Source organism: Phoxinus phoxinus (genome assembly GCF_949152265.1).
Source record: "Phoxinus phoxinus genome assembly, chromosome: 20".
Classification (NCBI taxonomy): Eukaryota; Metazoa; Chordata; class Actinopteri; order Cypriniformes; family Leuciscidae; genus Phoxinus; species Phoxinus phoxinus.
Genome location: NC_136895.1, coordinates 3,931,746 through 3,959,697, shown reverse-complemented (window position 1 = coordinate 3,959,697; position 27,952 = coordinate 3,931,746). Strand labels below are relative to the sequence as shown.

The 27,952-nt window shown below is 41.3% G+C and overlaps 1 protein-coding gene and 1 long non-coding RNA gene across 2 annotated transcripts; one reads left to right on the top strand and one right to left on the bottom strand.

Moving 5' to 3' along the window:
• Window positions 1-31: 31 nt before the first annotated feature.
• On the bottom strand, window positions 32-27,847 carry cp (ceruloplasmin). Its single transcript, XM_079593642.1, has 20 exons — window positions 27,668-27,847; window positions 20,950-21,194; window positions 20,637-20,849; window positions 20,074-20,247; window positions 19,627-19,881; window positions 19,371-19,536; window positions 19,147-19,286; window positions 18,824-18,964; window positions 18,694-18,738; window positions 16,657-16,871; window positions 12,187-12,337; window positions 11,868-12,080; window positions 10,092-10,299; window positions 6,395-6,534; window positions 6,176-6,304; window positions 5,965-6,071; window positions 3,669-3,888; window positions 3,246-3,385; window positions 464-626; window positions 32-228 (listed from the first exon to the last, which is right to left on the bottom strand). The coding sequence occupies exons 1-20, from the start codon at window positions 27,823-27,825 to the stop codon at window positions 191-193; spliced, it is 3,261 nt and encodes a 1,086-aa protein (XP_079449768.1). The 5' UTR covers window positions 27,826-27,847; the 3' UTR covers window positions 32-190.
• LOC306988572 lies at window positions 26,016-26,643 on the top strand. The gene is made up of 3 exons (XR_013795444.1): window positions 26,016-26,148; window positions 26,257-26,355; window positions 26,505-26,643. It is a non-coding gene; the product is annotated as an uncharacterized lncRNA (long non-coding RNA).
• Window positions 27,848-27,952: the final 105 nt, after the last annotated feature.

Below are 27,952 nucleotides of genomic sequence, written 5' to 3'. Positions count from 1 at the left end.
CAATTCCCTGTCTCATTTTTTTTATGCTAACAAGATATTTGTCACATTAAAGTAAAATAAGGTTTTAATGTCTTTGTCATGTTTTTCTGCTCTTTTGCAATCACAATAAAAGAGTTATAAAGAACTACAAGTGTTTATTTAGAAAAATCATGGGGAAGTATTAAAACAAACTTCCTGTTACACGCACATTTTAACCGCTACCAAACAAACCCAGGAACCTCTTCTTCCCTAAAAAAAGAAAGAAAATGATATCATTCAGTTTGTGTTGCTGGTCAAATGTGCTCAATTTAATCACAAAACAAACATTTGTGTAATTCGACTTTTCTTGAGTTCTTGTGTCAACAACCGGTGTGACAACATGCCCCGCTCGGCCCTTTAGCTGTGCATAACAGGGTAGTAAACTATGTTTCCTGTCCTAAATTTGTAAAGCTGATCTCAGACTTGTACATGTCTGCAAACTCACCGTCTTTTTCGAGTACGGTGTATGTGGTCTCCATCCCGGCCTGGATGTGGTCGGTGACGTGACAGTGCAATAGCCATGTGCCAGAATACTGCGGACGCATGGTCACTGTCTGGAACGTCCCGGGGAATAAATCAAACACGTCTGCTCGATGTGTGCCACTGATCTGCAGTGAAGGACGACATTCATCACATGGAGAATACAGCGAGTATTAACGTGTGTGTGTGTGTGTGTGTGTCGAGTGGATGGGTGTGTGAGGGAGGGAGTGAATGAATGAGTGTGTGTGAGAGTGAGTGAGTGGGAGGGAGGGAGTGAGTGTGTGTGTGTGTGTGTGTGTGTGTGTGTGTGGTTGGGAGAGTGAGCGAGTGGTTGGGTGAGTGAGCGAGTGAGAGTGAGTGGGTGAGAGGTTGAGTGAGTGAGTGAATGGTTGAGAAAGTGAGTGTGTGAGTGGTTGGGAGAGTGAGTGAGCGAGTGAGTGGTTGGGTGAGAGAGTGAGTGGTTGGGTGAGTGAGTGAATGGTTGAGAGAGTGAGTGAGTGGTTGAGAGAGTGAGTGAGTGGTTGGGAGAGTGAGTGAGCGAGTGAGTGGTTGGGTGAGTGAGTGGTTGGTTGGGAGAGTGAGTGAATGGTTGAGAGATAGAGTGAGTGAGTGAGTGAGTGAGTGGTTGGGTGGGTGAGCGAGTGAGTGAGCGAGTGAGTGGTTGGGTGAGAGAGTGAGTGAGTGAGCGAGTGAGTGGTTGGGTGAGAGAGTGAGTGGTTGGGTGAGTGAGTGAGTGAGTGAGTGAGTGAGTGAGTGAGTGAGTGAGTGAGTGAGCGAGCGAGTGAGTGGTTGGGTGAGAGAGTGAGTGAGTGAGCGAGTGAGTGGTTGGGTGAGTGAGTGAGTGGTTGGTTGAGTGAGTGAGTGAGCGAGTGTTTGGGAGAGTGAGTGAGTGAGTGATTGGTTGGGTGAGAGAGTGAGCGAGTGAGAGAGTGAGTGAGTGATTGGTTGGGTGAGAGAGTGAGCGAGTGGGAGAGTGAGTGAGTGATTGGTTGGGTGAGAGAGTGAGCGAGTGGTTAGATGAGAGAGTGAGAGTGATTGGTTGGGAGAGTGGGTGGTTGAGTGAGTGAGTGAGTGAGCGAGTGTTCGGGAGAGTGGGTGAGTGATTGGTTGGGCGAGAGAGTGAGTGGTTGAGTGAGTGAGCGAGTGGGAGAGTGAGTGAGTGAGTGATTGGTTGGGTGAGAGAGTGAGCGAGTGGTTGGGTGAGAGAGTGAGTGAGTGATTGGTTGGGAGAGTGATTGGTTGGGAGAGTGAGTGGTTGAGTGAGTGAGTGAGCGAGTGTTTGGGAGAGTGAGTGAGTGATTGGTTGGGTGAGAGAGTGAGTGAGCGAGTGAGTGAGCGAGTGGGAGAGTGAGTGAGTGAGCGAGCGAGCGAGTGAGTGGTTGGGAGAGTGAGTGAGTGGTTGGGAGAGTGAGTGAGTGGTTGAGTGAGTGAGTGAGCGAGTGTTTGGGAGAGTGAGTGAGTGATTGGTTGGGTGAGAGAGTGAGTGAGCGAGTGAGTGAGCGAGTGGGAGAGTGAGTGAGTGAGCGAGCGAGCGAGTGAGTGGTTGGGTGAGAGAGTGAGTGGTTGGGAGAGTGAGTGAGTGGTTGGGTGAGTTAGTGATTGGTTGGGTGAGAGAGTGAGCGAGTGGGAGAGTGAGTGAGTGATTGGTTGGGTGAGAGATTGAGCGAGTGGTTGGGTGAGTGAGTGAGTGATTGGTTGGGAGAGTGAGTGGTTGAGTGAGTGAGTGAGCGAGTGTTTGGGAGAGTGAGTGAGTGATTGGTTGAGTGAGTGAGCGAGTGGGAGAGTGAGTGAGTGAGTGAGTGAGTGAGCGAGCGAGCGAGTGAGTGGTTGGGTGAGAGAGTGAGTGGTTGGGAGAGAGAGTGAGTGGTTGGGTGAGTTAGTGAGTGGTTGAGAGAGTGAGTGAGTGAGTGGTTGGGTGAGAGAGTGAGTGGTTGGGTGAGTGGTTGAGAGAGTGAGTGAGTGAGTAGTTGGGTGAGTGAGTGAGTGGTTGAGAGAGTGAGTGAATGAGCGAGTGGGAGAGTGAGTGAGTGAGCGAGCGAGTGAGTGGTTGGGTGAGAGAGTGAGTGAGTGGTTGGGTGAGAGAGTGAGTGGTTGGGAGAGTGAGTGAATGGTTGAGAGAGTGAGCGAGTGAGTGGTTGGGTTGGTGAGAGAGTGAGTGGTTGGGAGAGTGAGTGAGCGAGTGAGTGGTTGGGAGAGTGAGTGAGTGGTTGGGTGAGTTAGTGAGTGGTTGGGAGAGTGAGTGATTGGTTGGGTGAGAGAGTGAGCGAGTGGGAGAGTGAGTGAGTGATTGGTTGGGTGAGAGAGTGAGCGAGTGGGAGAGTGAGTGAGTGATTGGTTGGGTGAGAGAGTGAGCGAGTGGTTGGGTGAGAGAGTGAGTGAGTGATTGGTTGAGAGAGTGAGTGGTTGAGTGAGTGAGTGAGCGAGTGTTTGGGAGAGTGAGTGAGTGATTGGTTGGGTGAGAGAGTGAGTGGTTGAGTGAGTGAGCGAGTGGGAGAGTGAGTGAGTGAGTGGTTGGGTGAGAGAGTGAGTGGTTGGGAGAGTGAGTGAGTGGTTGGGTGAGTTAGTGAGTGGTTGAGAGAGTGAGCGAGTGAGTGGTTGGGTGAGTGAGTGAGTGAGTGAGTGAGTGAGTGAGTGAGTGAGTGAGTGAGTGAGTGAGTGAGTGAGCGAGCGACTGGTTGGGTGAGTGAGTGAGTGAGTGAGTGAGTGGTTGGGTGAGTGAGTGGTTGGGTGAGGCAGGGAGGCTTTACCTTGTAGTCAAAGCTATGGCCGTGGAAGTGTGCAGTGTGTATGTCCACCTCGTTTCCCAATCCCATCAGATACCAGTACACTTTCTCTCCAACCTTCATGGTCAGGCCTTTAAGGTTGCCGTAGACTAAACCATTGATTCCTGTAATAAACAAAGGAATAACCATTAGTTTTACATTAGAGCTTTTAATAATAATAACAGTAACATTCATTGAATTTCAATACTGAGGCAATGATGCTTTAAAGGAAATTAATTAAAAGAGGGATTTCTCAGTCTAACAGAGCTAACAGTTACTTAGAACATATTTTAGTATGCTACTCCATGAGAATAACTCAATTATTTTAGAATTAATAAGTCCTTAAGTAACATGGTCCTCGTCCTCAAAAAACATGACGTGATGCAACCCAGAACACATTAAACTAACCATGCATTTTGTTGCTTTCGATAAACTCCTCATCCCCCTTCAGTTCTTTTGGAGGGGTTTTAACGTGAGCTTTGATGTTGTCATCCAGATACCAAGATTCATTCTCATCAAAGACCATGAAGAGCAGAGCAAACTCCTCAATCTCTTTCTTCAGCCCCAGTGAACGCGCCAGGCTCTTCTTGCAGATTACCAGCGGCCCGACCAAACCACTGTACATGTCCTGCACGAGAAGAAATCAGATTTACATAGATTAAAAACGTTTTAGACACCATGTTTGCTCTGTTTACTTAAACCCTCAGTTCTCCCTTAGGGGGCTTTCATACTGGGCTCGTTTGCTGTGGTCCGAGCCCGAGCGCGATTGTTCCTGGCGCCCCCCGAAGCGTTGGTCTGGTTTCACACTTAACTTGATTCTATCGAACCCTGGTGCGTTTGCGTGCATATTGTGTCATCGCAAACGTGCACGGCGCATGACAGAAAACAGAACGTGGGTCAATATATGTTTTTTATTAATTCGGTGCTATTATGCGCAGTTGAGTGAACAGCACAGGTTTACTGTGTGTGTGTGTCGCATGAGGTGGGCTTCTGCTGCTTGCAAACTGACTCTTTTGAGGAGACAGTGGATTTCCAAATGTGTTGCCCTGATTCCACGCGCTATGCGCGAATACACAGCAGGCTCACTCTCGCTCGTCTTATCCAAGGTAATTCATCAACACTATCATCCCTTACATGTGTTTTATCTAACTTAATACATCATAATCAGCTAAAACGCATGCGCAGGTCATTTTACTTCCTGAACAGGTGCACACCAGAGTCCGTGTTGCTTTCACATTCACGCGAACCGCGGCACGGTTCGGGAGCAACCGAACTCAGACCACCTCCTCCAGATAGTCTCGAGTCCGCATGACAGCGTTCACATTAGCGATTTTTCATGCGAACCGTGCCCCGTTCCGAACTAAACTGCCAGTGTGGAAGCCCCCTTAGTCTCTTTTCTTGTTAATGTTTGTGTGGTTTTCTCCTGGTTCCCTGAGTGTTTGCTTTTTTTTTTTTTTTTTAGTCTGCACATTCGCCGAGTTTGTCGAGTGGGTGCTGGTGTGCAACGAGGCCCAGTTCACTGCCTACCCCGCTGATGAAGAATTTACCAGCCCCACTCCGACTCCGACAACGACCAGCACGATGGAGTTGCATATGCGCACTGCAGACCGTGGTGACCAGCTCATGGACGAGCCCAAACAAGAGAGGAGGTCGGAAGGAGTCATCGCCCCAGGGCCCATACCACCGCTAGAGTCTGACCAGGAGCGTGAGCCTTTAACATTGTTCGTCGTGGAGGGAGATTTAGTGGAGTTCGATGGGATGCAGGGGAGCACCGCCCATAACCCTGCCGTGGTGGATGTTAATTATGGACTCTGGAAGGTCTTTAAGATCCTCTTAATAAATGTTTGAGGTTAACTTAATGGACTTTTTTGGAGAGATTATTCCCAGTCTCCCTGTATCTCCAGCACCCCCTGTTTCTCTAGCATCTTCTGTATCTCCAGCATCTCTCCAGAATTACCCGCCCAGCCTCCCTCTCCACCTCCTCAATCAGCCATTTCCTCAGCCCCGCCTCCGCTGATGTCCTTCAGTCCCTCTGCAGCTCCCACATGCTGTGAAGACCTGCTGGTGTTTTTAGGCCACCAGCTCCATCCAGCACAGAGGATCCCCTGTCTCCGCCTCCAGCTTTTGTGCCCATCGCTTCACCTCGGCTTGTCGACACATCGGCTCAACCCAGGCTCCTCCCTCCCTCGGCTCCACCAGAAACCATCGGCCATACGGCTTCTCCAGGCTCATTCGTTCCACCGGCTACGCCTTAGTCTGCCGTCGAGCTGCCTGCACCTTCGGCTCCATCTGGCTTTGCCTCCCTATGGACTATTTATGGCAAGAGGACACCCCCTTCTGGGAGGGGGCGTACTGTTACATGTATAGTATTGTATTGTCTCCTATGTTTCATTGTGTTTTTGGTTTAGTCCTGTGACCTAGTTTGCCCAGTCTGTTTAATTAGTTATGTCATTCACCTGTGCCCTGTAAATTTACTAAGTTCCTTTGTTTGCTTTGAGTGTTTGTGATTTTTAAAGTCTTTTCCTGTAAGTATTCCTCGTCGTGCAAGTTTCAAATTGCCATGAGACTGTGTTGGCAAACCGTAAGCTCCTTAGGGTTTAAGAAATACCACACTTGTTTTCTTCGATAGACAGGAATTTCTGGACTTTCCCAAAAATTAGATCCAAACTGGTTCATGACTTTGTTTCATTGGTGAGAAAGGTACCTTAATAACATCTACGGTGGAGTAATATGCCCCCACACTGCATTCCTCCTGCTCCTCTGTCGGCCCAGAACTCTTTGGGAGATACCAGGTATAGGTCTGAATGTCACCTTGAGTGAGAAAAATGTGTAAACTTGAGTGAGCTTGACTTAATGAACAATATAAACTTTGAAATTTGTCTAATTTACAACTGTCAGATCATCTTGTCCTTTACCTGGACGTGTCAGTGCGACCTGAGGACTGTCAGTTTTTACTCCATGGGCGTGTATGGAGTACGGTCTCTTAGCCATGTTCTTAAACACAATCTTCACCTTTTCTCCTACTTTACCATGGATCATGGGTCCTGAGGTGAGCAATACCACAGCTGAGCATATTCTGAAGGTTTACAAACATTTACGTCAAAGTCAACCATCTATATTCTGCAAATACTTACCCATAATTCCCAAGTGTTCCATATCTGCAGGTCTGTCCTTGGGTTTGGTGAAGGTTTCATCAGTGTACTCTCTGTACAACACCTTCTTATATTTTGAACCAATGAATTTCCCTTCTTTCTTGAGGAACTCGTTGCCTGGACTGAATAAAAAAAAATATTCAGAACCTGCATTCATGCTTTAATGACAATACAGTGTAAAAACATGTTCCTTTTCAAAAAAATATAGTCTGAACAGTCTTTGTACATTCAATTTAGTCCCAAACTACACTAAATGTGAAAATGAAAATTGTCATTTCTTTCTCACTCTCAAGTTGTTCCAAACTTAGTTGATCACAGTCTGTCACCAATGGTTTGCTTTGTTGTCATTGATGTGGCTTTTCACTGATTATCTTTTCCTGACATTTGGTGTATAACCAGGTTTGGCTTAACCCTTGTGCATTGTTCAAATTTCCATCCTTTCGTTATGTTCGTGGCTGAAAACAGCCACTACTTTAAACTGCTGTAAAAATTGATCAGATAAATATTTTTTTGCCATTTTTTTTGCATAAATCTATTAATCAACCTCAGTCCTGTTCAAAACTACTAAATGTTTTAAAAAAAATCAAGATTTTAACTCTTTAATTGCCAAATTCAAAAATTATGTCACTGATTTGGGAGGGAAAAAAACACAAAATTACTTATTTTCAATATAAAATGTGATTGTGGACTGGATTTTTTTTTACCTTTTATCACAGTCTTGGACATGTCAAAGATTAGAAACAACATTGGTTTTGATGCATTGTTAGTTTTTGTGCAGCATCAGATTTTAACTTTTTCTCCCTCATTTACTGTTCGTGGCTGTTTTTGCCCCATTGACTTCCATTATAACCACATTTTTTGATTACAAAGCCATGACACCATAAAATCATGCATTTTTGATTGTTGGTGGTTTTCCCTGTTGGGAAGAGGTAAAAAATTAAATTTTTACTGTTGATAACCAGGTGGCACCATTAACCCTTTATATAGGCCTGTGCAAAAAAAAGCTTAGTTTCTGGCTTTTACATGGAGTTATATGGAGTATAATAGCATAATAAAGTGTGTGTGTGTGTGTGTGTGTGTGTGTGTGTGTGTGTGTGTGTGTGTGTGTGTGTGTGTGTGTGTGTGTGTGTGTGTGTGTGTGTGTGTGAGAGAGAACTTGATGCGTCTGAGAAAATCAAAATATGCACCTCAGCTCTCAGAACTACATGGAGTAAACAAAAACAAAGTAAGTGTATTTATGCATCTGCTGCCTTTTGATAATGAGAAATGCAGACTAAACAAAAACTAAGCAAGTGGATTTGAACACTTGCATGCAAGCCTGCTGGTCATTTGATGGTGAGAAGAGCAGCAAGCAACATGAGAAAGGGCTTGACTTGTAGTGAAGTTTTAGAGATGATTCTGCAGCCGGACCCCTCCAGCGAGCGGCAGGATGTATTGTCTTCTCCCTCTGTCACCACAGACTCAGGAGAGTCAGACCATTATTTGGATGTGGCACCCTCATCATCCTCTCTAGCTTCCACTGAAGGCGAGGGGGATTCGGAAGATCCTGGGTCTGGGTGGATTGTGAGAAACGGTGAAGTTTGGTTTTCCACCAACGCGGAGACAACTCCCTTTCTTCAGCCTGCCAGAGGCGTGACTTCATGGCCGACGCGCTATGCCATCGCAAGGGTCCAGAACATTGATTCTGTGTTCAATCTGTTTTTTACGGGCGCCGCACAATGAGAAACTGGACCGGGGTGGACTCCACAGATCTCCGTGCATACATGGGGCTACTGATTTTGGCCGGCGTCTACAGGTCCAGAGGGGAGTCCACACGTTGCCTGTGGGATGATCACAGTGGTCGTGCGATTTTTAGAGCCACCATGTCCCTCTCAAGATTCAAGAAATCAGCAGAGCTCTGCGTTTTGGAGGTTGGTCATGCTGACAATGAGGTCAATCATCTCGTCGGCCCTGGAGTCGACTCTGGCAGGCTGAAGAAAGGGAGTTGTCTCCGCGTTGGTGGAAAACCACACTTCGCCGTTTCTCCCAATCCACCCAGACCCAGGATCTTCCGAATCCTCCTCGCCTTCAGTGGAAGCTAGAGAGGATGATGAGGGTGCCACATCCAAATCAGGATCTGCCTCTCCTGAGTCTGTGGTGTCAGAGGGAGAAGACAATACATCCTGCAGCTCGGAGGGGTCAGGCTGCATGATCATCTCTAAAACTTCACTACAAGTCAAGCCCTTTCTCATGTTGCTTGCTGCTCTTCTCACCATCAAATGACCAGCAGGCTTGCATGCAAGTGTTCAAATCCACTTGCTTAGTTTTTGTTTAGTCTGCATTTCTCATTATCAAAAGGTAGATGCATAAATACACTTACTTGGTTTTTGTTTACTCCATGTAGTTCTGAGAGCTGAGGTGCATATTTTGATTTTCTCAGACGCATCAAGGTGAGTTCTCTCTCACTCACACACACACACACACACACACACACACACACACACACACACACACACACACACACACACACACTTTATTATGCTATTATACTCCATATAACTCCATGTAAAAGCCAGAAACTAAGCTTTTTTTTGCACAGGCCTATATAAAGGGTTAATGGTGCCACCTGGTTATCAACAGTAAAAATTTAAATTTTTACCTCTTCCCAACAGGGAAAACCACCAACAATCAAAAATGCATGATTTTATGGTGTCATGGCTTTGCAATCAAAAAATGTGGTTATAATGGAAGTCAATGGGGCAAAAACAGCCACGAACAGTAAATGAGGGAGAAAAAGTTAAAATCTGATGCTGCACAAAAACTAACAATGCATCAAAACCAATGTTGTTTCTAATCTTTGACATGTCCAAGACTGTGATAAAAGGTAAAAAAAAATCCAGTCCACAATCACATTTTATATTGAAAATAAGTAATTTTGTGTTTTTTCCCCTCCCAAATCAGTTACATAATTTATGAATTTGGCAATTAAAGAGTTAAAATCTTGATTTTTTTAAAAACATTTAGTAGTTTTGAACAGGACTGAGGTTGATTAATAGATTTATGCAAAAAAAATGGCAAAAAAATATTTATCTGATCAATTTTTACAGCAGTTTAAAGTAGTGGCTGTTTTCAGCCACGAACATAACGAAAGGGTAGTGAATTTGCCCAGAGTGTACTGTTGAGTTTTTGAAAAATTTCAAAGCATTTTCCTAAAATATGTGTAAAAATAAGCTTTGTCACCAAAAATCATTCCATTTGCTGAAACACGGAAAAAGTTATTGCCAAAATTAGACTCAAAAATACCCCATAGTGGCTGAAAACAGCCACAACAGCACATAAGGGTTAAATCACGCTAAACACCTTTGGTGTTCTTCAATACCTTAAATTAAGTTCCAAATATAGGTTAAGAAATAACTTAATCATTCAGTCCTGGCAATCATCATTATGAGTGTATATAAGCAACAGTCACTGCATCATCCCAGCTACCCTTCATTTGGCATTCTTTGGCATATTACTTACTGATTTGTTTCTATATTAGTTAATAGTAGTAGCTGAAGTGTTAATGTAGAACTACTCATTAGTCCTGCATTACTTCCTACATAGTTACTTATTAATGACGGACCTTTATTCTAAAGCGTTACCAATGAAATTTGCCAAGTACTGTTAGCAAATGGGAGTTCTGGTGAAGGAAGTGGCATACCTGTCTTTGAGACCATGGAACATTTGTTCCTCCCAGGTGCGGGTGGGTGAATAGTCCCAATCCATCTCAACTGCAGCGATGTAATACTTCTTCTGGTGTAGCATCGTCTCAGACTGACGGTTCCAGAAGCGGCACTTCTCCACAGTGTAGTTGGCTCTCATGCCTCCATGATAATGATCTGTGGTTTTACAGCTCACCTCAAACTGTCCTGCAGACGCAAGCATGTTAAATCATCAGAACAGCACAATGTGTAATACTTTGAAGTTCATCATAAATGCATATTTATGTGATTATGTAAGGAATAAACAATTATTTTTCTTGTTATACATATACATCTGTATTCAGTGAAACTCCAAACCTGTATGGCTTTCTTTCCTCTGTGGAACACTTTATTTTGAAAAATGTTTCAACTGTTTTTCTCCGAACAATGAAAGTCAATTTGGTCCAAAACAACATCAGACTGAGTCTTCTTTGCATGGACAAAATGGCCCCCGTTGCCTTGGCTTTTGGCTTGCTTAGTTGGGGACATTTAATATTCAACAATATTATTGATCTGCCTTACCACACCGCGGACTTTGTGACCTAAAGATTTGAAGCATATGAGTTATTTTAAATGATTCCTCAGGCCAATATACAGCGCTTGACACTATCAATGCTCCGAGCGGGGCTGCCCTCTTGAAATGCCGCCTATGTAAGTTTGGAGAAGACGCACCGTCTTTGGCCAGGTCATGTGACCTGGAGAATGCCTGGAGAACTAATCACTTTACGACCATCACGTGACCACAAGCTCTGATATACTCAAGGAGCTAACGCTTTTGCTACTATTTTTCCGCCTGCTCGACTCCTGGCCATGACAGAGGCAAGGAAAAAGTTTAAAACTGCTTCTGAGGAGGCAAAAAAGAGAAAACGCGAGAGGAATCGTGGATGTCTTACAATACAATACAATATACTTTATTGTCCCCTTAGGGAAATTTGTCTTGGGCACAGTGTATATGCTGCATTTTTAAATCATACAGACCAACGATCAACAAACAGTATAAAAACAAAAACACTCATTGCTAGCTAGGGACGATCGAGTCTTTAAACTTGTCATTCAGGACTCTAATGGAGGTAGGCACGAAAGAGTATTTAAATCGGTTAAGTCGACATTTGGGCACTCTATATCTTCTGCCCGAAGGCAGAAGGGCATACTCCGAATAAAGAATGTGGGAGGGATCCACCAGTATTCTGTGTGCCCCTCTGTACACAGACTGCTCGTACAGTGTTTGAACCGATGGATGGTCTTTCCACTCCACAATTTTCATGGCAATTTTGATAATGTAAGAGAGTCTGTTTTTTTAACTGTACAGAGAGGTTACCGTCTTCGCAAAAGTCTTCTTGACTTTTGCGACAGTGCTGCGGCACTTGTGGCCTCTAGGGGGCGCTAGACGTGAAAGTTACAGGTCTTACGCCCCTAGTGGCCAAAAGTTCGGCGGTGTGCCTTTAAGTTGGACGATGACGCAATTTTCTTCTAGAAACTTTGTTATATTATTTTCATGTTATCACTGTGAAGCTGCTTTGATACAATCTGTATTTTATAAAGCGCTATATTAATAAAGCTGACTTGACAAAAATATCTCAAAATATATTTTAAAATAACTTATTTTGTGTTCTGCAGGAGAAGGAAATGCTTGCAGGTTGGTACAACATTGGTTGGATACTTGTCAAGAGTTTCAATATAGCACATAATTGCTCTTCGACATAGTGAGGTCAAAGAAAGAAGACATGGGACTGTACCCATGCTGTCAGGCTCCATGATGACGGTGTGAGAGATATGAGGAAACACACTGATGGTGTCTCTCCTGGTGTCTTTGTAGAGGAACCTGTTGCCCTCAAAGTAAAGTCCATGGATGTCTGTCTCTGATCCTAGCCCGGACAGATGCCAGGACACCTTATCACCTTTACACATACTCAAACCTTTGAGATTCCCATACATGAATCCATTGAGCGCTGTGAATGGTGAACAAATATTAGTTTGGATGAAAGAGCAAGCAATACGGTTTGTGTGCTAGAGAAATTCCTGAACGTTTTGACAAGGAATGTGACTTGCACTCACAGTGCATTTTATTGGACTCTTGAAAGTCTTCATCATCTTTCTTTATAGATTTGGGCTCTTTCACGCTTCTTTTGATGTTGTCATCCAAATACCAGCTCAGGTTCTCATCAAACACGGTTGCAAGAAGGTGAAACTCTTTATCCACGTTTTTCTGGAATGGAAAATAAATATTGGCTGTGAGCGAATAATTGTTACACAATATTGTTCAAACTCAGAAATCACAAAGTTCTCTGCCTATCTGGTGGTTGATCGATTGCTTCGGTCTGCGGATCGATTGCTCCTGTCTGCCTTGCTGCTGGTTTGTGTCTGTAAGCTCCGTATAAGCTTTCTGTTTTTAATCTTTATTTACTATCATTCCTTGTTGTTCATTTAGCTAAATATAACTTATTCATCAACATATTAGATATTGTCTAATATTGCCTATCACATTAATCTGACATCGCTAGCTTTGATCTAAATTGTTATCGCTAGTACAATACATTGTAGGCCTAGTATCTCGCTAGCCTGTTAACCTGCCATCCGTGCTTGCCATCTTTTTTTTCTCTCTCGCGTGCCTTTTACGAGTCTATAAAACAACTGTGGTAAGTAGTGATCAGTCAACAAACACGGTAAGTCATTTCTTCTTCTCCTCTTATTGTCACTTGCACTTCATGTAACATGTATAGCATAGCTTTCTCTGTCAGCACAGGATTTACATGTGATAAATGCAGGGAGACAGTCAGGCTGACGAAGAATATTTCAGAACTAGAGACACGCATCCAAACTTTAATTGAGGATAGTGAGAGTGCAAGGGCTTTAGATACTGCATTGGATGCGACTAGCTTATGGCTCGTTTCCACCGAGCGGTACGATACGGTACGCAATTGTTTCTGTTTCCACTGTCAAAAGTTGTGAATGGTACCAAAATACCGAACCGTACCGTACCACTTTTTATGTACCCTTCCGTTGGGGTATCTAAAGGGTAAAACTAGACTCACTGCAGAACGTTTATTGGTTGACAGAGAATCATCACTTACATTTACATTTACTTTTTTTAATTTTTTTTTTTTTACATTTATGCGTTTGGCAGACGCTTTTATCCAAAGCAACTTGCATTGCATTTCAAGGTATAGGCCTACTTTAACGTTCTTATCAATTCTTACTTTCCCTGGGAATCAAACCCATGACCTCGGCATTGCAAGCACCAACGCTATACTGTTTGAGCTACAGGAAAGCCTGTTTTCACGAGACCAAAGATCACCCGTTAGCGCTTAGCGCCTGTTAGTGTGACAAGTGATACAGTATGTGAAAGCATAGTTCCTAACTCAATACGTTAAGGTTGTTACTGTTAAAAACTATACGAGTAATATTGAGAAGTGGAATGCAGATTATGCTGATCATTGTAGGCCTATGGGTTGATTATTCGTCGATGTGTTGGTAATGCCTCAAGGCTTCCGTAGGGGGATCGCGCGCACGCTTCTCTTCCTCATTCAATACAGACGAGTGAAGGAAAGAGCTGCGTGTGTGTGTGTTTCTTCAACCTTCTCCCGTTACTTTTTCCCTTTTTAAGGTAGTTACCACTCACACAGCAATGTAGATATTAACACATGTTTATAATACATTTCGTTATGGTATGGTTTTATCTGAGTAAAATAGACGGTTTTGCATTGCTTAAAGAGTTTGTGCTAACTGTGAAGATATGTAACGTTAACTTTATGCTAGCAGCTGGAGACCTCGTGGTTCCGTCGTGACCGAATCTCGACATATACGAGTGTTTACTGTGTCATTTGTGTTTAAGCTAGTTACTGTATATGTACACATATTTCTGCTGTAAAGTTTATTGTGTATTTATCACTATAAGAGTGATTTCATGTGATGTTGAGATACTGAATACTGCTGAATACTGTTAAAAGTACAATTAACTTTAGTGTTGCTTGAGAACTCATTTAAAAAGGAGTATTAAAATGTATTTTGATAACTTTGTTTAAAACCATTAGGGGTGTGACGGTTAGTATATAACCGTGAGACCGACGGTTATAGTTAAACACCGTCATTAGAACTCTATAACCGCCAAAACCGTGTTATTAAAATATTTTTTACAAACATAAAAAAAAAAATAATAATTTTTTTTAATTTTTTTAGATAGGATCATAATATGCGCCATACAATACATCGGGAGACATGGTTTTTACCACTTAATGAAGTTTTGTTTTGTAAATCGTCAGAAATGATTTTTACCACTTCATATAAGTTTTGCTTTGTATAGCCTTTCCTTAAAGCGAATTTCGTTTTGTACAAATTGTACCTTAATTTTAATAAATGTTTCATCAACCAATTGCATGTATTTAATAATATAGCAGACAATATAATAACCGTGACATGGAGGCGCCGGGTCGGCGAGCCGCGTTCACTTGCATTGCGTTGTGAACTAGAGCGCATCTCAACGTAAATTAATGAAACTATGCCTATGCCTCATGCATTAGCATTAAATATCTTTGCTACATCCTTTCTAGGCGGGTGCGGCTTTGAGAAATCTTGGAGATCTCCCTAATAAACGGAGGTCTGAAATATCTGCCCCTTTACCGATCAGAGCGCGCGCTGACACGGAGTTAACCCGCTATCTCCAAGAAGAACCAATTGACTCTACGGCTAATCCACTAGCATGGTGGGGAGACACACGCTATCCGCTCTTAGCAAAATTGTCACGTAAATACATGTGTATTTGTGCTACAAGCACAGCATCAGAGCGAGTTTTTAGCACTGCGGGTAACATACCCCTGTCAGATCGTCACTAAAACCGAGTAAAGTGAACATGTTGGTGTTCCTGTCACGGAACTTTGAAGTCGAAAAAGATTAGGAATTTAAAATGTCATTGCACTTTTTTTGTTTCCTGTATTTAGTTAGTTTAATTAAGGTATTATCACAACAATCGTTGTTCGACTTTTTTTTTCTTTGATAAAGGTATGTAGATTTTATCATTTGTAATTTAGGCCTACTCATTCATTTTTATGCAGCTCTTATATAATTTAAGCAGCCTACGTTTTTAAAAGGATTTGTTTAGTGTGTGTGATTTATTTAAAACAAAGCATGTTCATTGCTTTTTTTTTTTTTAAGGATTTAAAAAAAAAAACGACGGTTATGTTACGAACCGTCACATTTGACTCACATCATAACCGTCATCACCAATTCTGAAACCGGCACACCCCTAAAAACCATTCACATTTAATATGGTAATTTAGTTAAAAAGATAATTTAGAAAGCATTAAAAAGGTTGTGACTGTTGTCATGAATCTGATGAGTGCACAAATGTTGAAATGTATGTTTTCTTGTATACATTAGCATTCAATACAGACGAGTGAAGGAAAGAGCTTTAGGAAGGAAAGAGTTTGTGTGTTTCTTCAACCTTCTCCCGTTACTTTTTCCCTTTTTAAGGGTTCAACATTAGCGATTAGCGTCCGTTAGTGAAGATCACCTTGTAGCACTTGCATGTGCTTCAAGGGGAATGACAACATAAGAAGCGCCATTTTTTTTTATATACAGTTGAAATATAATACTACTGTTATTGTGTAACAAAATGTAGTTTGAAGAGTTTTTCAGGCGAGAATGTAGTTGTTTAAAGCTCAAATATGTGGTTTATTTATAAAGATTTATGAAAATTTGATCCAGGTTGTGAGATCCATCATAAGAAGAATGGCATCTACGCTAATATTAGTCTCTCTGTTTATCCCACCGGATCCAAGCCATATCCGGATCTGATGAAGGACCAGCGCCTGGACACGACGACAACGCAGTCATGAAGTGTCAACTAGCCTCTCCCCTGTGAAGGATCCTTCCCTTCCCTTTATCTCTGTACAGATAAAACATTGTCGGGATAATTCCAGTTCACATGGCTACTCGGAAGCGATACATAATTCGGTATTATAGATTTTTAAGGCCAGACAAGTAATTTGTTGAGGTCAGTTTGTAAAGAAACACTACACACCTGCGCACATATACATTCAAACCCGCATACCTATAGACTAAACATGTAATGCGCATGTGCACGCCGTCAGCATTTTCACAGGTTTGCGTTTTTGAAGTTTGCGCAGACAACTTTTTTTTTTTTTTTTTTTTCAAGACTTGTACCTTATTTCATGGTTTGCGTTCTCGAGACACAGGCACTGTTCTGTGCGGATGAGCGGCCGGATCGCGTTAAGGGTTTTCTGTTAGAACGGTGTCGGGTTAGCGGCCCCTAAGTTAATAACTAATGATCGTTGCGACGGAAGTGAATCAATCAAAACTAACTTTAGCTGGACAGTAACTTTATTCTAGAGCTGCTGTAAAGCCAAAACAATCTCTGTTACTGTAATCTCCTATTATCACTGTAAAGCTGCTTTGAAACAGTCTATATTGTTAAAAGCGCTGTATAAATGAAGGTGACTTGACTATCATGTAGTAATCTCATCTCAAAGAAAAATACTGCATGGCTCACTCGGCGTCCGTCTGTCTCACCTGCTTTCCTGATTTGAGGGTTTTTGGCTTGCAGATCAGAAGAGGTCCAACCAGCCCAGAGTTGGTGTCTCGGATGGGATCTACCGCTGAGTAGTACAAGTAGGTGATGCAGTCTGGATCTTTTTCGGTGGGTCCTCCACCCTTAGGTACTACCCAATCATAGCGGTAAGTGGTATCAGGACGGACCAGTGCAGCAGGAAGTGGCTCAACCACCCCTGAGAGAGATGAAGAACATACAACTTTTACATTACATGATTGTGTTCTTGCCTTATAAGTAATATGAAGGATGGGACCTGATTTTATCCACGAGGAATTGATTGAATTGTTAAAAGTGGGCATTCTATACCAAGATGGAGTCAGATCTGAATATGAGTTTGCAGTTGAAGAGTTTGTCCAGTGCTGCTCCTGGAGGGGTCAATGTCCTGCAGAGTTAGATAGCTCCAATGTGATCCTGAAGACCATTATTAGCTGTTCCAGGTGTGTTTAATTAGCTACACTTTGCAGGATAGTGGCCCTCCATTAGCAGGATTGGTCATCCCTGGCATAGTGGATCCCAGAACACCCCCAGTACCCTCTTTTGAGTGACTTTTTTTTTTTAATTGTGGGAATAGGGAGGGAATAGGGGAATTCACCTTTGGCTAAGTCCCGCCCCCCCTTAGTTACTGTTGCTACCTCCGACAACTTCATCTGGGCTCTGGTTTGGTATCAACATGGCTTATGCTGTGACGGCTCTTCCTGCTGGAATTTTATCAAACTTTTATAAAGCAGCAAATAAAGTGTCTGATAGAAGTAGGCAAAAGCGGCTGCAGTGTGCGTTCGAAGGCTATATTCAAGACATACCGGAGAAACACAAGCAACAACAAGATCCAAATAGAGGCAAAAGCAACGGTCACAGTTAAAACATGAACCACCGCATATCCTAATCGAGACGGAGACTGGGACTCACAATATCAAGAGCAACACTGTTCATGCAGAGCTGGGTCTCTATTCACTTCTATAATCGTTATTACAAAGCAAACGGACTACGCGAGTATAAAGTTGTGTTTATTAGCAGCGTGTGCTAGCGTATCAACAATTAGGGTAGAGAACCGAAATCATAACCTAAAACTGTCTAACTAGTGTAACTTCACAGTAAGGTTAAAAGCTAAATGTATCTTAGAGACACAAAAGTGTGTTGTTGATCTTGAGGGGTTTCGCTGACTGAGGACGTCCACACAGTGTAATCCAAAAACGACACTTGTCAGTATTTTACTTCGGTTTTGGGAAGGGAAAAAAACGGACACCCTCCTCCAACCTCTCTGGGAAACGCGTATCTGTGTTACAAATGCCCCAGGCACAACGGTTAACCATATTTCTGATAAAACTACGACGGTAATAGCCTGCCGAGACCAAAAATATGAGACGCCTGTGTTAAAGTCAATGGAGCGCTGTGAAGAAGTGTCGGACCGCTGTGGGGCTCGTTCTTGGCTGCGCTGTGATTGGTCAATCTACATTCTAGGGTGTGGCTTAGCCAAAGGCGAATAGGGAGGTTAAAGGTCAAGTTTACCTTTGAAAGCAAGACGGGAAAGGCTCTAGCATCCCTGGGACTCTATGTAGGACATGTTACTTGGAAAATGGATGGATGAATAGATGGATGGATTATAAAGACTATAAAGATTATAAATTTTTGTCTATATAGTAATGTATTGATATAACGTAATGTGCTGAATTGTTCACAATAAGACCAGAAACAAGTCTTAAGGAAGATCATACGGTAAATTTGATTGGATTTTCCTCTCTGTTCATTCTCAGTAAAGCCAGTCATGCGCTCATAATCACCCAGATAATTCAAAGAGGGAACTTTGGTCTCATAGATTTGGACTGATTTGTTTGAGTCCAGCCAGGACTGGGAAATACACTTTTGCGCAATGATCCCTGACCTTTATTCAACATTTGACTTAATAGACAACAGTCTGGGATTGTTTATCCCTTAATTTCCAGATCTTTATTTAATATATACATACATATATTATAAGATCATTGAGATATTTTACTTACTTGCTTCTTTTTTGAGTTCACGAAGCTTCTTGGCAGTGTGTGTTTCTGCATAAACAAGAAAATAAAAGTGACATTTTGTTCAAGACTGTCATACATTTAATACATTTATTTAATGAGTTTCTGTCTTTACCTTCCAGGACGTTGTGGTAGAGGGTTCCATCCATTTCTATGCTATATTGCACTCCATGAGGTTGAATACTGTAGGGCCTGCTTGCTTTATTTCTAAATGTCACTTTAATTGTGTCCTCTTCCTCTGCTCTGATGACTGGACCTAAAAAACAACTCAAAGACATTAATTTGTGCTTATAATCTCAGTACAAAAAACCCCACTGAAATACAGTAAAGACAAATTCTGTCTGCACTTAAAAGCAAATCACTGCAACATGCTCATAGTTATATCACAGTTTAAGGAAGATTCCTAGATAAATACAATGTTCTGTCTACAACATCTACCCATAATTCCCAGGTGCTGCTCCTCTGGGGTCCTGTCTTTGCGCTTGGTGAATGTGTCATCAGTGTATTCCACATATTGGACCTTCTTGTATTTGCCCCCGATGTGATCACCGTGTTTATCAAAGAAAGTGTCAGATACACTGTGGATACACAGAGGCAAGCTTAGAGAAAACCCTTTGACATCAATATGTCCCTCAGTGAAGATCTTAAAACAATATTGTTACCTGTCATCAACAAGTTTCTTCCCTGTATACTGATTTATCTCCGTTGGCCCATAATCCCAGATCAATTCCTCAGCAGCAATGAAATACTGTCTCACTTCTCCAAACGGTCTGGGTTTATGCACATTTGGGAAACACTTCTTAATCTCAAAAAAGGCTTGCATGCCGGCTAAAAGTGGGGAGAAATGTAATTAAATTCAACAAAACAATTACAGGTGTAACGATGCAACATTTACACACAGATCTGGCCTGTCTGTACCTTCCAGATGATCATTGACTTGACAGCTGAGGAGCCATTGGCCGGGATTGTCTGCCACCATCTCCACATTAACAAAAGTAGCCGGGAACAGACTGACAGTGTCAACATGGTGCCGCTTGTCCGTCAGGATCTGTCCATGGAAGAAGGCTGAGTGGATGTCCACCTCGTTCCCCATCCCAAACAGGTGCCAGTGGATCTTATTGCCCATGCACATACTGAGGTCCGGCAAGTTGCCGTAGACGTACCCATTTATAGCTACAATAAAGTTCACAAGGGAAGTTGAAATTCCTGGATAGTTATTCATACTATTTTTAATAAATAGTAGGCAGTATATATTATATAGGTAGTTAATAGATGTGTATAAAACAGGGTTTGACCTGTTGGTCTCTTCACGGTTCATGTTATCATTAGTCATTCATTATTGCAGAACATTATTACTGAACTCACCGTGCATTTTATTGCTTTCCTCGAATCCTTCATCACTCTTGCTGACTTTGGCAGCTGCTGAGCAGTAGGTCTTGATATTTTCATCCAGGTACCAGCTGAGGTTCTCATCAGACACCATAAACATGAGGGCGTAAAGATAGTCAGATGTCTTGTCGCCATGGACATCTAGAGAGCCTAAGAATTGCATACACACACACACACACACACACACAAAGAACGATTCATTATTAGTGGACTATATCAGATCTTGAAGTGTGAGAGTTTTACAATGACTTTTATGGTTGTCAGCTTTTTATATGAATTTGTATCTGTAATTTTCAGTACATAATCTGTTGAGTTAGCCAGATGTTCAAACTTGTCTTCAAAACTTTTTTTAAACAAAACAGTTATTTGTTATGTTGTAGCCTAAGTGATTCTCTCAAACTAGCCTCATGCTAACGTATAATGCTCTGTGGCTATACTTTTGCTTGCATTTTAAAGTAGCTTGTATTTGAACCCAAAACATTTCTGTAAATAGAGGAGTCGTAGCATGTCAACCCTGAAGTGAAGAGAAAGATTTGTACCTTTTTTACATATAATGAGAGGTCCAATGAGACCTGAGGCGATGTCTTTGGGAGCGCTAACATGGGAGTGGTATATCCTGGTCAGGCAGCTAGTGTCGTCTTTGCCAGGAGAATGGGAAGGCGGTAGAGTCCAAACATAGGAGAACGACATCCCAGGGGCCACTGAATCGTCTTTTTTCTCGTCCTTTTCTGAAGAATCAGGATACAGTGCTCCTGGAGAGAAATCCCATATTCACAGTATTTATGATGAGCAATTCATAAGCAAAAGTTAAACTGATGAAACGAATCGTATTTGACATAATTTGGCACGCACCTTCATGGCTCTTGTTGTAGCTGAGGCCGTGTGCGTGGATGGAGTACGCTCGTGTGGCCGTGTTCTTCAGATGCACAACAACTGTGTCATCTTCCTCTGCACTGATGAGGGGTCCGAGGTATCCCAGCCACTTGGGTTTTTCTATCTCCTGCCTGTAGGTGGCGTCAGTGTATTGCTGATACACTGCCTTCTTATACACCCGCCCGATCCGCTGCTCTCCCCTCTCCAGAAACACCCGTGCACCTCTGTCGAACACCAACACAACAGTCTCTGTGAGGCTTTTACATACACTCTCTCACTCACAGAAAGTAGTGACCCACACCCCTACCCAGGTACTATTTAATTTTTTGTATAAACTTCTAAAGGAAACGGGAATGGTTCTTACCCGTACAGAATTTCTATCAAAATGTCTAATTCTGAGGAGATCAGAGATCTTCTCAAAATGCTGCATGATTTGAGATATCATTCATAACCATTTGGAACGAGGCCATTTCTAAGTGTGTTTTCTAGAGTGTTGCTAGGCGGTTAATAAATTATGAATAGGGCGTTGCTAAATGATCTCTTACTGCTCATTTAATTGTCCACCATTAAAAAAATCACCATTAAAAAGCCTAAACTCATATAATACATTGTTGAATATCCAGACTCTAAAGTTGCATTCACATTGAAACTATCTGTAGAAACAAAGTGACCAGAACTCAATCATCTTCAGTTCCAAAGTTGAAATCATTAATTAGCAACATAATCAGTATGAAGCGCCAATTAAACTTTATGCAAATGAGCAGCAGTGCAGTGACTTCCAATGGGAATCGTGAGATTGGAAACGGTGATCCGCTGAGTTGGATACCACAGTTGAATAAGTAATAGGCAGAAGCAATATACAATCAAAAGTTCTAAATTGCAACTACACTGTAAAAAGTCGCTCAGTGCTATTGTCCATGAGACTTATTTTTTTTAACTATATTTATTCCATTAAATTAATTTATTTTTATTTCTTTGTTTTTTGAGTTATTGATAAGTAAAAAGTGTGAATATTTTCGTAACTTAATATTTTCTATAATAAAATTAGGTTCATTGGACTTCACCATAAATTGATTTTACAAAACTCATTTTAAAAGTTTATATCAGACGTAAAAAAACGACCCCGCCCACCTGCAGCAACGGAAAGTTCAAGCCAGCGGGCAAATCCTTCACTCTCGTTCCAGGACAGAAGCTTATTCGAACACTGAGCCATGTAAGTAACTTTTTGTATTTTTAAAGTTAGATGTTAGCCTAATTAACGTGTTTATGTTGTACAATCTGCTAAACCATTGCTCTGTTTCTTTTGCGACCGTCGGTCGCCATTTTTAATGTGCTCTCAAACAGCTTGAAAGTAGCAGCTAACTTGAGCCACATAATGTTAACGTTAACTGTTAGTGTATAAATCGATGTGTGTGCGTTGTATAAGTAATGTTGTCTTTGTGTGATAGTTTAATTTTTCAAATGTGTTTGTAAGTTTGCCAGTGAACTGAGAGTGCAGTGTTAATTTCATTTTTCAAACATTTTTTCGCAGACAAAAACGAGACCATAACTAAATTAAAACCTACAAATAATGGCGAATAAAAACGTTAATGTTAGGGAGAAACTATTAGGGAAGAGATCCATTCAGAACTGATTTGCGTTTGTGGTAACTAGATGCGTAATGTTAGGCCTACATTTTGTAACGTAGCCTACTGATGTAACTGTTACCTGACTGAACAGGAGTTGGCATGCGTTTGATGCATGTCAATCGTTCAAAAATGTAAACGTCTGGGAGAAAGAGAAGAGCAGAAATATAGATCTGAATAAGAGTGACGACGCAAAAGAGGTTTTCCTGTGCGCTCACGTGCAGCCCTGCATATAGACAGCTAACTTAACGTTATACAGCCCGCGAGGACTGAATTTAACTCTTTCATGTCTGAATGGATTAAAAACACACAACATTATTTCTTAGTGTATAAGTTACTTCACTTAATATTATTCAAACAACAATAAAAATAGAAAAGCATTCATTGCTCTTTAATAGCTTTTATAAGGATTACTTGTATTTAGTTTATACAAATATGTCTGCTTGAAAGAATAAAGAATCATGTAGGCCGGGGTTTCTCAACCGGTGGGTCGCGACCCACAAGTGGGTCGCTGATAATTCTATAGGGGTCGCAAGACGTTCACTAATAAAATAATCCGTTAGTAAACGCATAGGTAAAAAAAAAAAAAAAAAAAAAAAAAAAAAAAAAATTCGGACTAAAAAGTCTTAATGTACACAGCTCCTGTAATCATATAAACGTGCACAGATTGAAACAAAAGTTGTGCATGTAAACATAGCCAGTCCTCCAACGAATCTGATTTTCAAATGCTGTTCTTCATTATTGCCGTGCATCTAACGCTGTAATTCAACGATCCTATCAAAATAATTTATTATTGCCGCGAAAGGCTCTTATTGGACAAGGTCCTACTCTATTTACATAATGTTACACACATACCTGCTATGCCAGACTTTATTATTAAATTATACGCAGCCACATACGGCCTGTTAGCTTGACAAAATGCATCCGTTTTTTAAAAGAAAAAAAGCAGAAGATTTTGAACCTCCTTCCACTTCAAAGACAGCAAAATGTAAACGCAAGTACAACCCGGACTATATTAGATATGGATTTACTTCTTCGGATGAAAAACCACAGTGTGTCGAGTGTGGTGAGGTCTTGGCAAATGAGTCCATGAAGCCATCCAAACTTGAACGTCACCTACAGACTAAACATCCAACATGTGTGGGTAAACCTGTGGATTACTTTGTACGAAAGCGAGACCTACTTAAAAGACAGCAAAGTAGTATTGTGTCGCTCACAACAGCTTCAAAAAGCACCCTGAAGGCAAGTTATCTGGCAGCTGGCCATATCGCCCGTGCTAAGAAATCTTTTACTATTGGTGAAGAGCTAGTTATCCCATGTGCAGTTGACATGTGCCGCGAGGTACTAGGGGAAAGTGCTGCTAGCAAAATAAAAGAAATCCCACTCTCCAACGACACTGTCTCCAGACGGATTATAGACATGAGCGATGATATTGAAACGCAACTTTTGGATCGAGTGCGTGCAAGCCCCTTTTTTGCCATTCAAATCGACGAATCAACAGATATTTCAAAGATGGCATTATTGCTTGCATTTGTACGCTACAACTGGGAAGGTGCAACACATGAGGATCTACTGATGTGTAATGAGCTCTCGACGCGGACGACAGCAGATGAGTGTTTCAATTGCCTTGATGGCTATTTCACAAAGAATGGCCTGGATTGGAATAAGTGTGTAGGCATTTGCACGGATGGCGCGGCCGCAATGACTGGCAAACATAGTGGTGTTGTGAGAAAAATTTTGGACAGAGCACCCGAGGCGACTTGGGTTCACTGCTTTTTACACCGTGAAAGCCTTGCAGCCAAAGAAATGTCAGTGCCCTTAAATGAGGTGATGGATATTGCTGTCAAAACAATTAATTTTGTGAAGAACAGTGCTCTCAGTTCTCGCTTGTTTTCACTTTTGTGCGACCAGATGGAATCAGACCACCGCCAGTTGTTATATCATAGTGAAATTAGGTGGCTTTCGCGAGGAAAAGCTCTTAATCGTCTTTTCGAAATGCGCAAGCAGGTGCACACATTTCTGGAGGAGAAACGGTCTCCCCTGGCAACGCATTATACGGAGCCTGGATTTCTCGGGAAACTGGCATACATGTCCGATATCTTTGACCAGCTAAACCAGCTAAACCTATCATTTCAGGGGAGAAACAACAGTGTTTTCTTGATGGCTGACAAAATTGAAGCATTCAAACGGAAGTTGGTATTGTGGGAGAAGAGAGTGCAGGAGAACATTTTTGACATGTTTCCTAACCTCACTGATGTTCTGCAGGAGTTCCCTCACATCAGCACCGACATACAGAGAATTGTCCGGGAACACCTGACCAGATTAACACAGAAATTCTCTGATTATTTTCCCGACGACCGAAGAGTTGGGAATGCGTGGATTCGCGATCCTTTTTCAGTAGACCCGAGTGATGTGGATGTTGTACTCCCCATTAATTTGCAAACACATTTAGTGGAACTTGCATCTGACGGCAGCCTGCAGCTTGCTTTTCGCAAAACAGACCTGAGCTCCTTCTGGATTCAAACCAGACACGAATATCCTGAACTCGCAGAACGTGCAACGAAGTTTCTCTTGCCATTTAGCACTACCTATCTTTGCGAGTCAGGATTTTCAACAGTGACTGCAACGAAAACAAAAAGCAGAAATAGGCTGACAACAGCTAGTTTGTGTGCGACACTACGAGTCGCAATTTCACAAATTCCACCGCGTCTGGATATTATTATTTCAGAGCGGCAGTCTCAAGTGTCACATTAACGTGAGTAAAAAAAAATAAAAAATCAGTTTGCCTCATAGTCTGTCTATTGAAAATGTTTCTGTGTTTTTGTGAAATATGAATTACAATAAACATAGGCCTACGGAGTAGTAGCCTATATCTAAGAGGCATTTTCAGTTATTGAATTATTTCCAGCCTTAGTGGGTCGTATGACTGGCATACAAAAAAAAAGTGGGTCGCAGTAGGCAAAAGGTTGAGAAACCCTGATGTAGGCTATGTTAGTTAAAGACTGAATAATCATTAATAGACTGTTCTACTTTAGAAGTGTTTTTTTAAAGATATAATTTTGTCACAATGCTAAATCTGTGTCTGTATTTCATGGTCAAACTTAAAATAAATATTCATATTAACAGGTTGATAGATTATCTACAGGAATATTATGGGTTTGTAAATGGAAACATTTTAGAAAAAAATGTAGATTAATGCATTACAATTTAACTAAATTAGTTGAACTAAAGCTTATCTTGTTCAGAAGGCTAATCTTCACTTGTATTTTAAGTGTTTTTTTTTTAAAGGGCTTGCATTATAGTTGTATGACTAATATTTGTTTTTTCTTTTTCCTCTTAACAGATGGGATGGCCCTGTAAATTGTGCCGTACTGTGGTACAAAGAAAGAGGGACATTTTTAAACATTATAGACGGCGTCATGGGACCTTTGGACACAGCCATTCCTTGCCTTGTATTCATATAGATTGCCCATGTTCTTTTAAATCCTGGAGTTCCTTCCGCTCTCACCTCTCAAGATACCATCCAGAAGCTAAATCCCACAATTCACCAGAAGTAAGTCTTTCATTTACCTGTCCTCTGTGTCAAAACCCTGGATATCACAATGAAAACGAGTGAATTTATCAACAAAAATAATTTATTCATTTTTGTTCTGTTAACTAGGACCCAAGTGCCACTGCTGTAAAAAAGAGAGATGTCACTCTGAGATGCCTCTTTGAATATATGGGAGAGAGTGCACAGGAGCTCATCTCTGATTACTGTGTAAGTATTGGCTCAGTCTGGTGAACAGGTTTAAATTGTGCTGACTGTTAATGTAAACTAACTGAACCAACATTTGGCTGGTAATGGTAGAGTATTTGTTTTTCATAAACAAATCAGATTGTCTTATATATATTTGTTTTATCTCAAAGGGGGCTGTAGAGACAACTGTTCATGATGACCTGAAAATGAAAAAATTCAGCATTTATGTCTGCCGTGAGCCAGATGCAGTAGGAATCATCCTTGAGGGAATTCCAGTCCTTTCTAATCTCGGAAATCTGGCCAGAGCATGCTGCTTACTGCTTGGGTTGACATATGCCCTTAATCTCGAGTATCCACCCAAGCTTTGCAAAACATTTGAGGTGTTCCAAAGACTTTTCGTGGGACTTGACACACTGCGCCCAAAACCAAGCCCAAAGTTCATGACTTTGAAAAATAAAGTGAAAATGTTCTTTCAAAACTGGTCAGTTGGTGGGATCAGTGGAATATTTGAGTAAAAATGTTTCTAAATAACAAACTATGTGAAGGTGTCATGTTATTGTATAATACTAAGTTGTACTGTAGGTCAGATGATCATGCTTGTGACCTGTAAAGCAAGTTAGTGTTAAAATGTTTAGATATTATTATATTTAAAATATGTACACACTACTGTGAAGGTGTTTTACAAAACAGCAGTTCATGATTGTTTTAATGCATGAGTACAGATGTTACTTTATACTGTCCAGCTAATTTCAACTGTTTAGAAATATTAAACTGTTTTAATATGTACACCGTAAAAACACTGAAGCACTTTATTGGCTGATTCAGATGTTACTGATTGTTTACATTGTGCAGCTAATTGGTACTGTTAATAAATGTTAAAAATTAACAGTCTGAACTAATTATTTGGGTTTACACTTTCAAAACCAAGAGCAAATTGGTTAAAACTAATAAAACAGAAGACATTAACAAGTATTTTTTCATTTAAATTTTACCTAATTTAATTAAGTCTGTATAAAATGCAGATCTGTTTTTTTACTTTGATTGTACTTAATTTATTGGCTTTTTCTTAAAATGCTACTTAATAATATGTTTTTTTATTAATTCGAAAATATTAGGTTGTCCTTACTCAAAATATCAGTTAGTCCAATAAACTTACAAAAAGTAGTTGGAAAATGTTGTCTTAATTTTATTGAGTTAGATTCAAGTAACAGTTTTAACAGTGTAGAGTGTATTTTTAATGTTTAAATGTTAAATCAAATGTTATTATAATTTCATTTCATGCGTACAGAACTCATAACTCCTGTACATCCTACTCAGAAGTGTTTGTACTCACTCATCTTCTTTTATGGTTTTGTTCTGAATCAGATTTTTACCACTAGGAGCATAATCCCACTGAATCTCCTTAATGGCAAAGAAATATTCCCTTGTGATTGAAGACACGATTCCAGCACAACACAAAACCCCGAGCAGAGTCCACAGCACCCCCTTCATTTTGGATCAGTGGGATTTGACTGAATGGAGCAGATGCTTCGCTTCTTTAATGATAGAAGGGGACAGCGGTCAGCCAATCACAACAACCGTGAAGAGGGCAAGTTGACTAACACACACACAGCTGGGC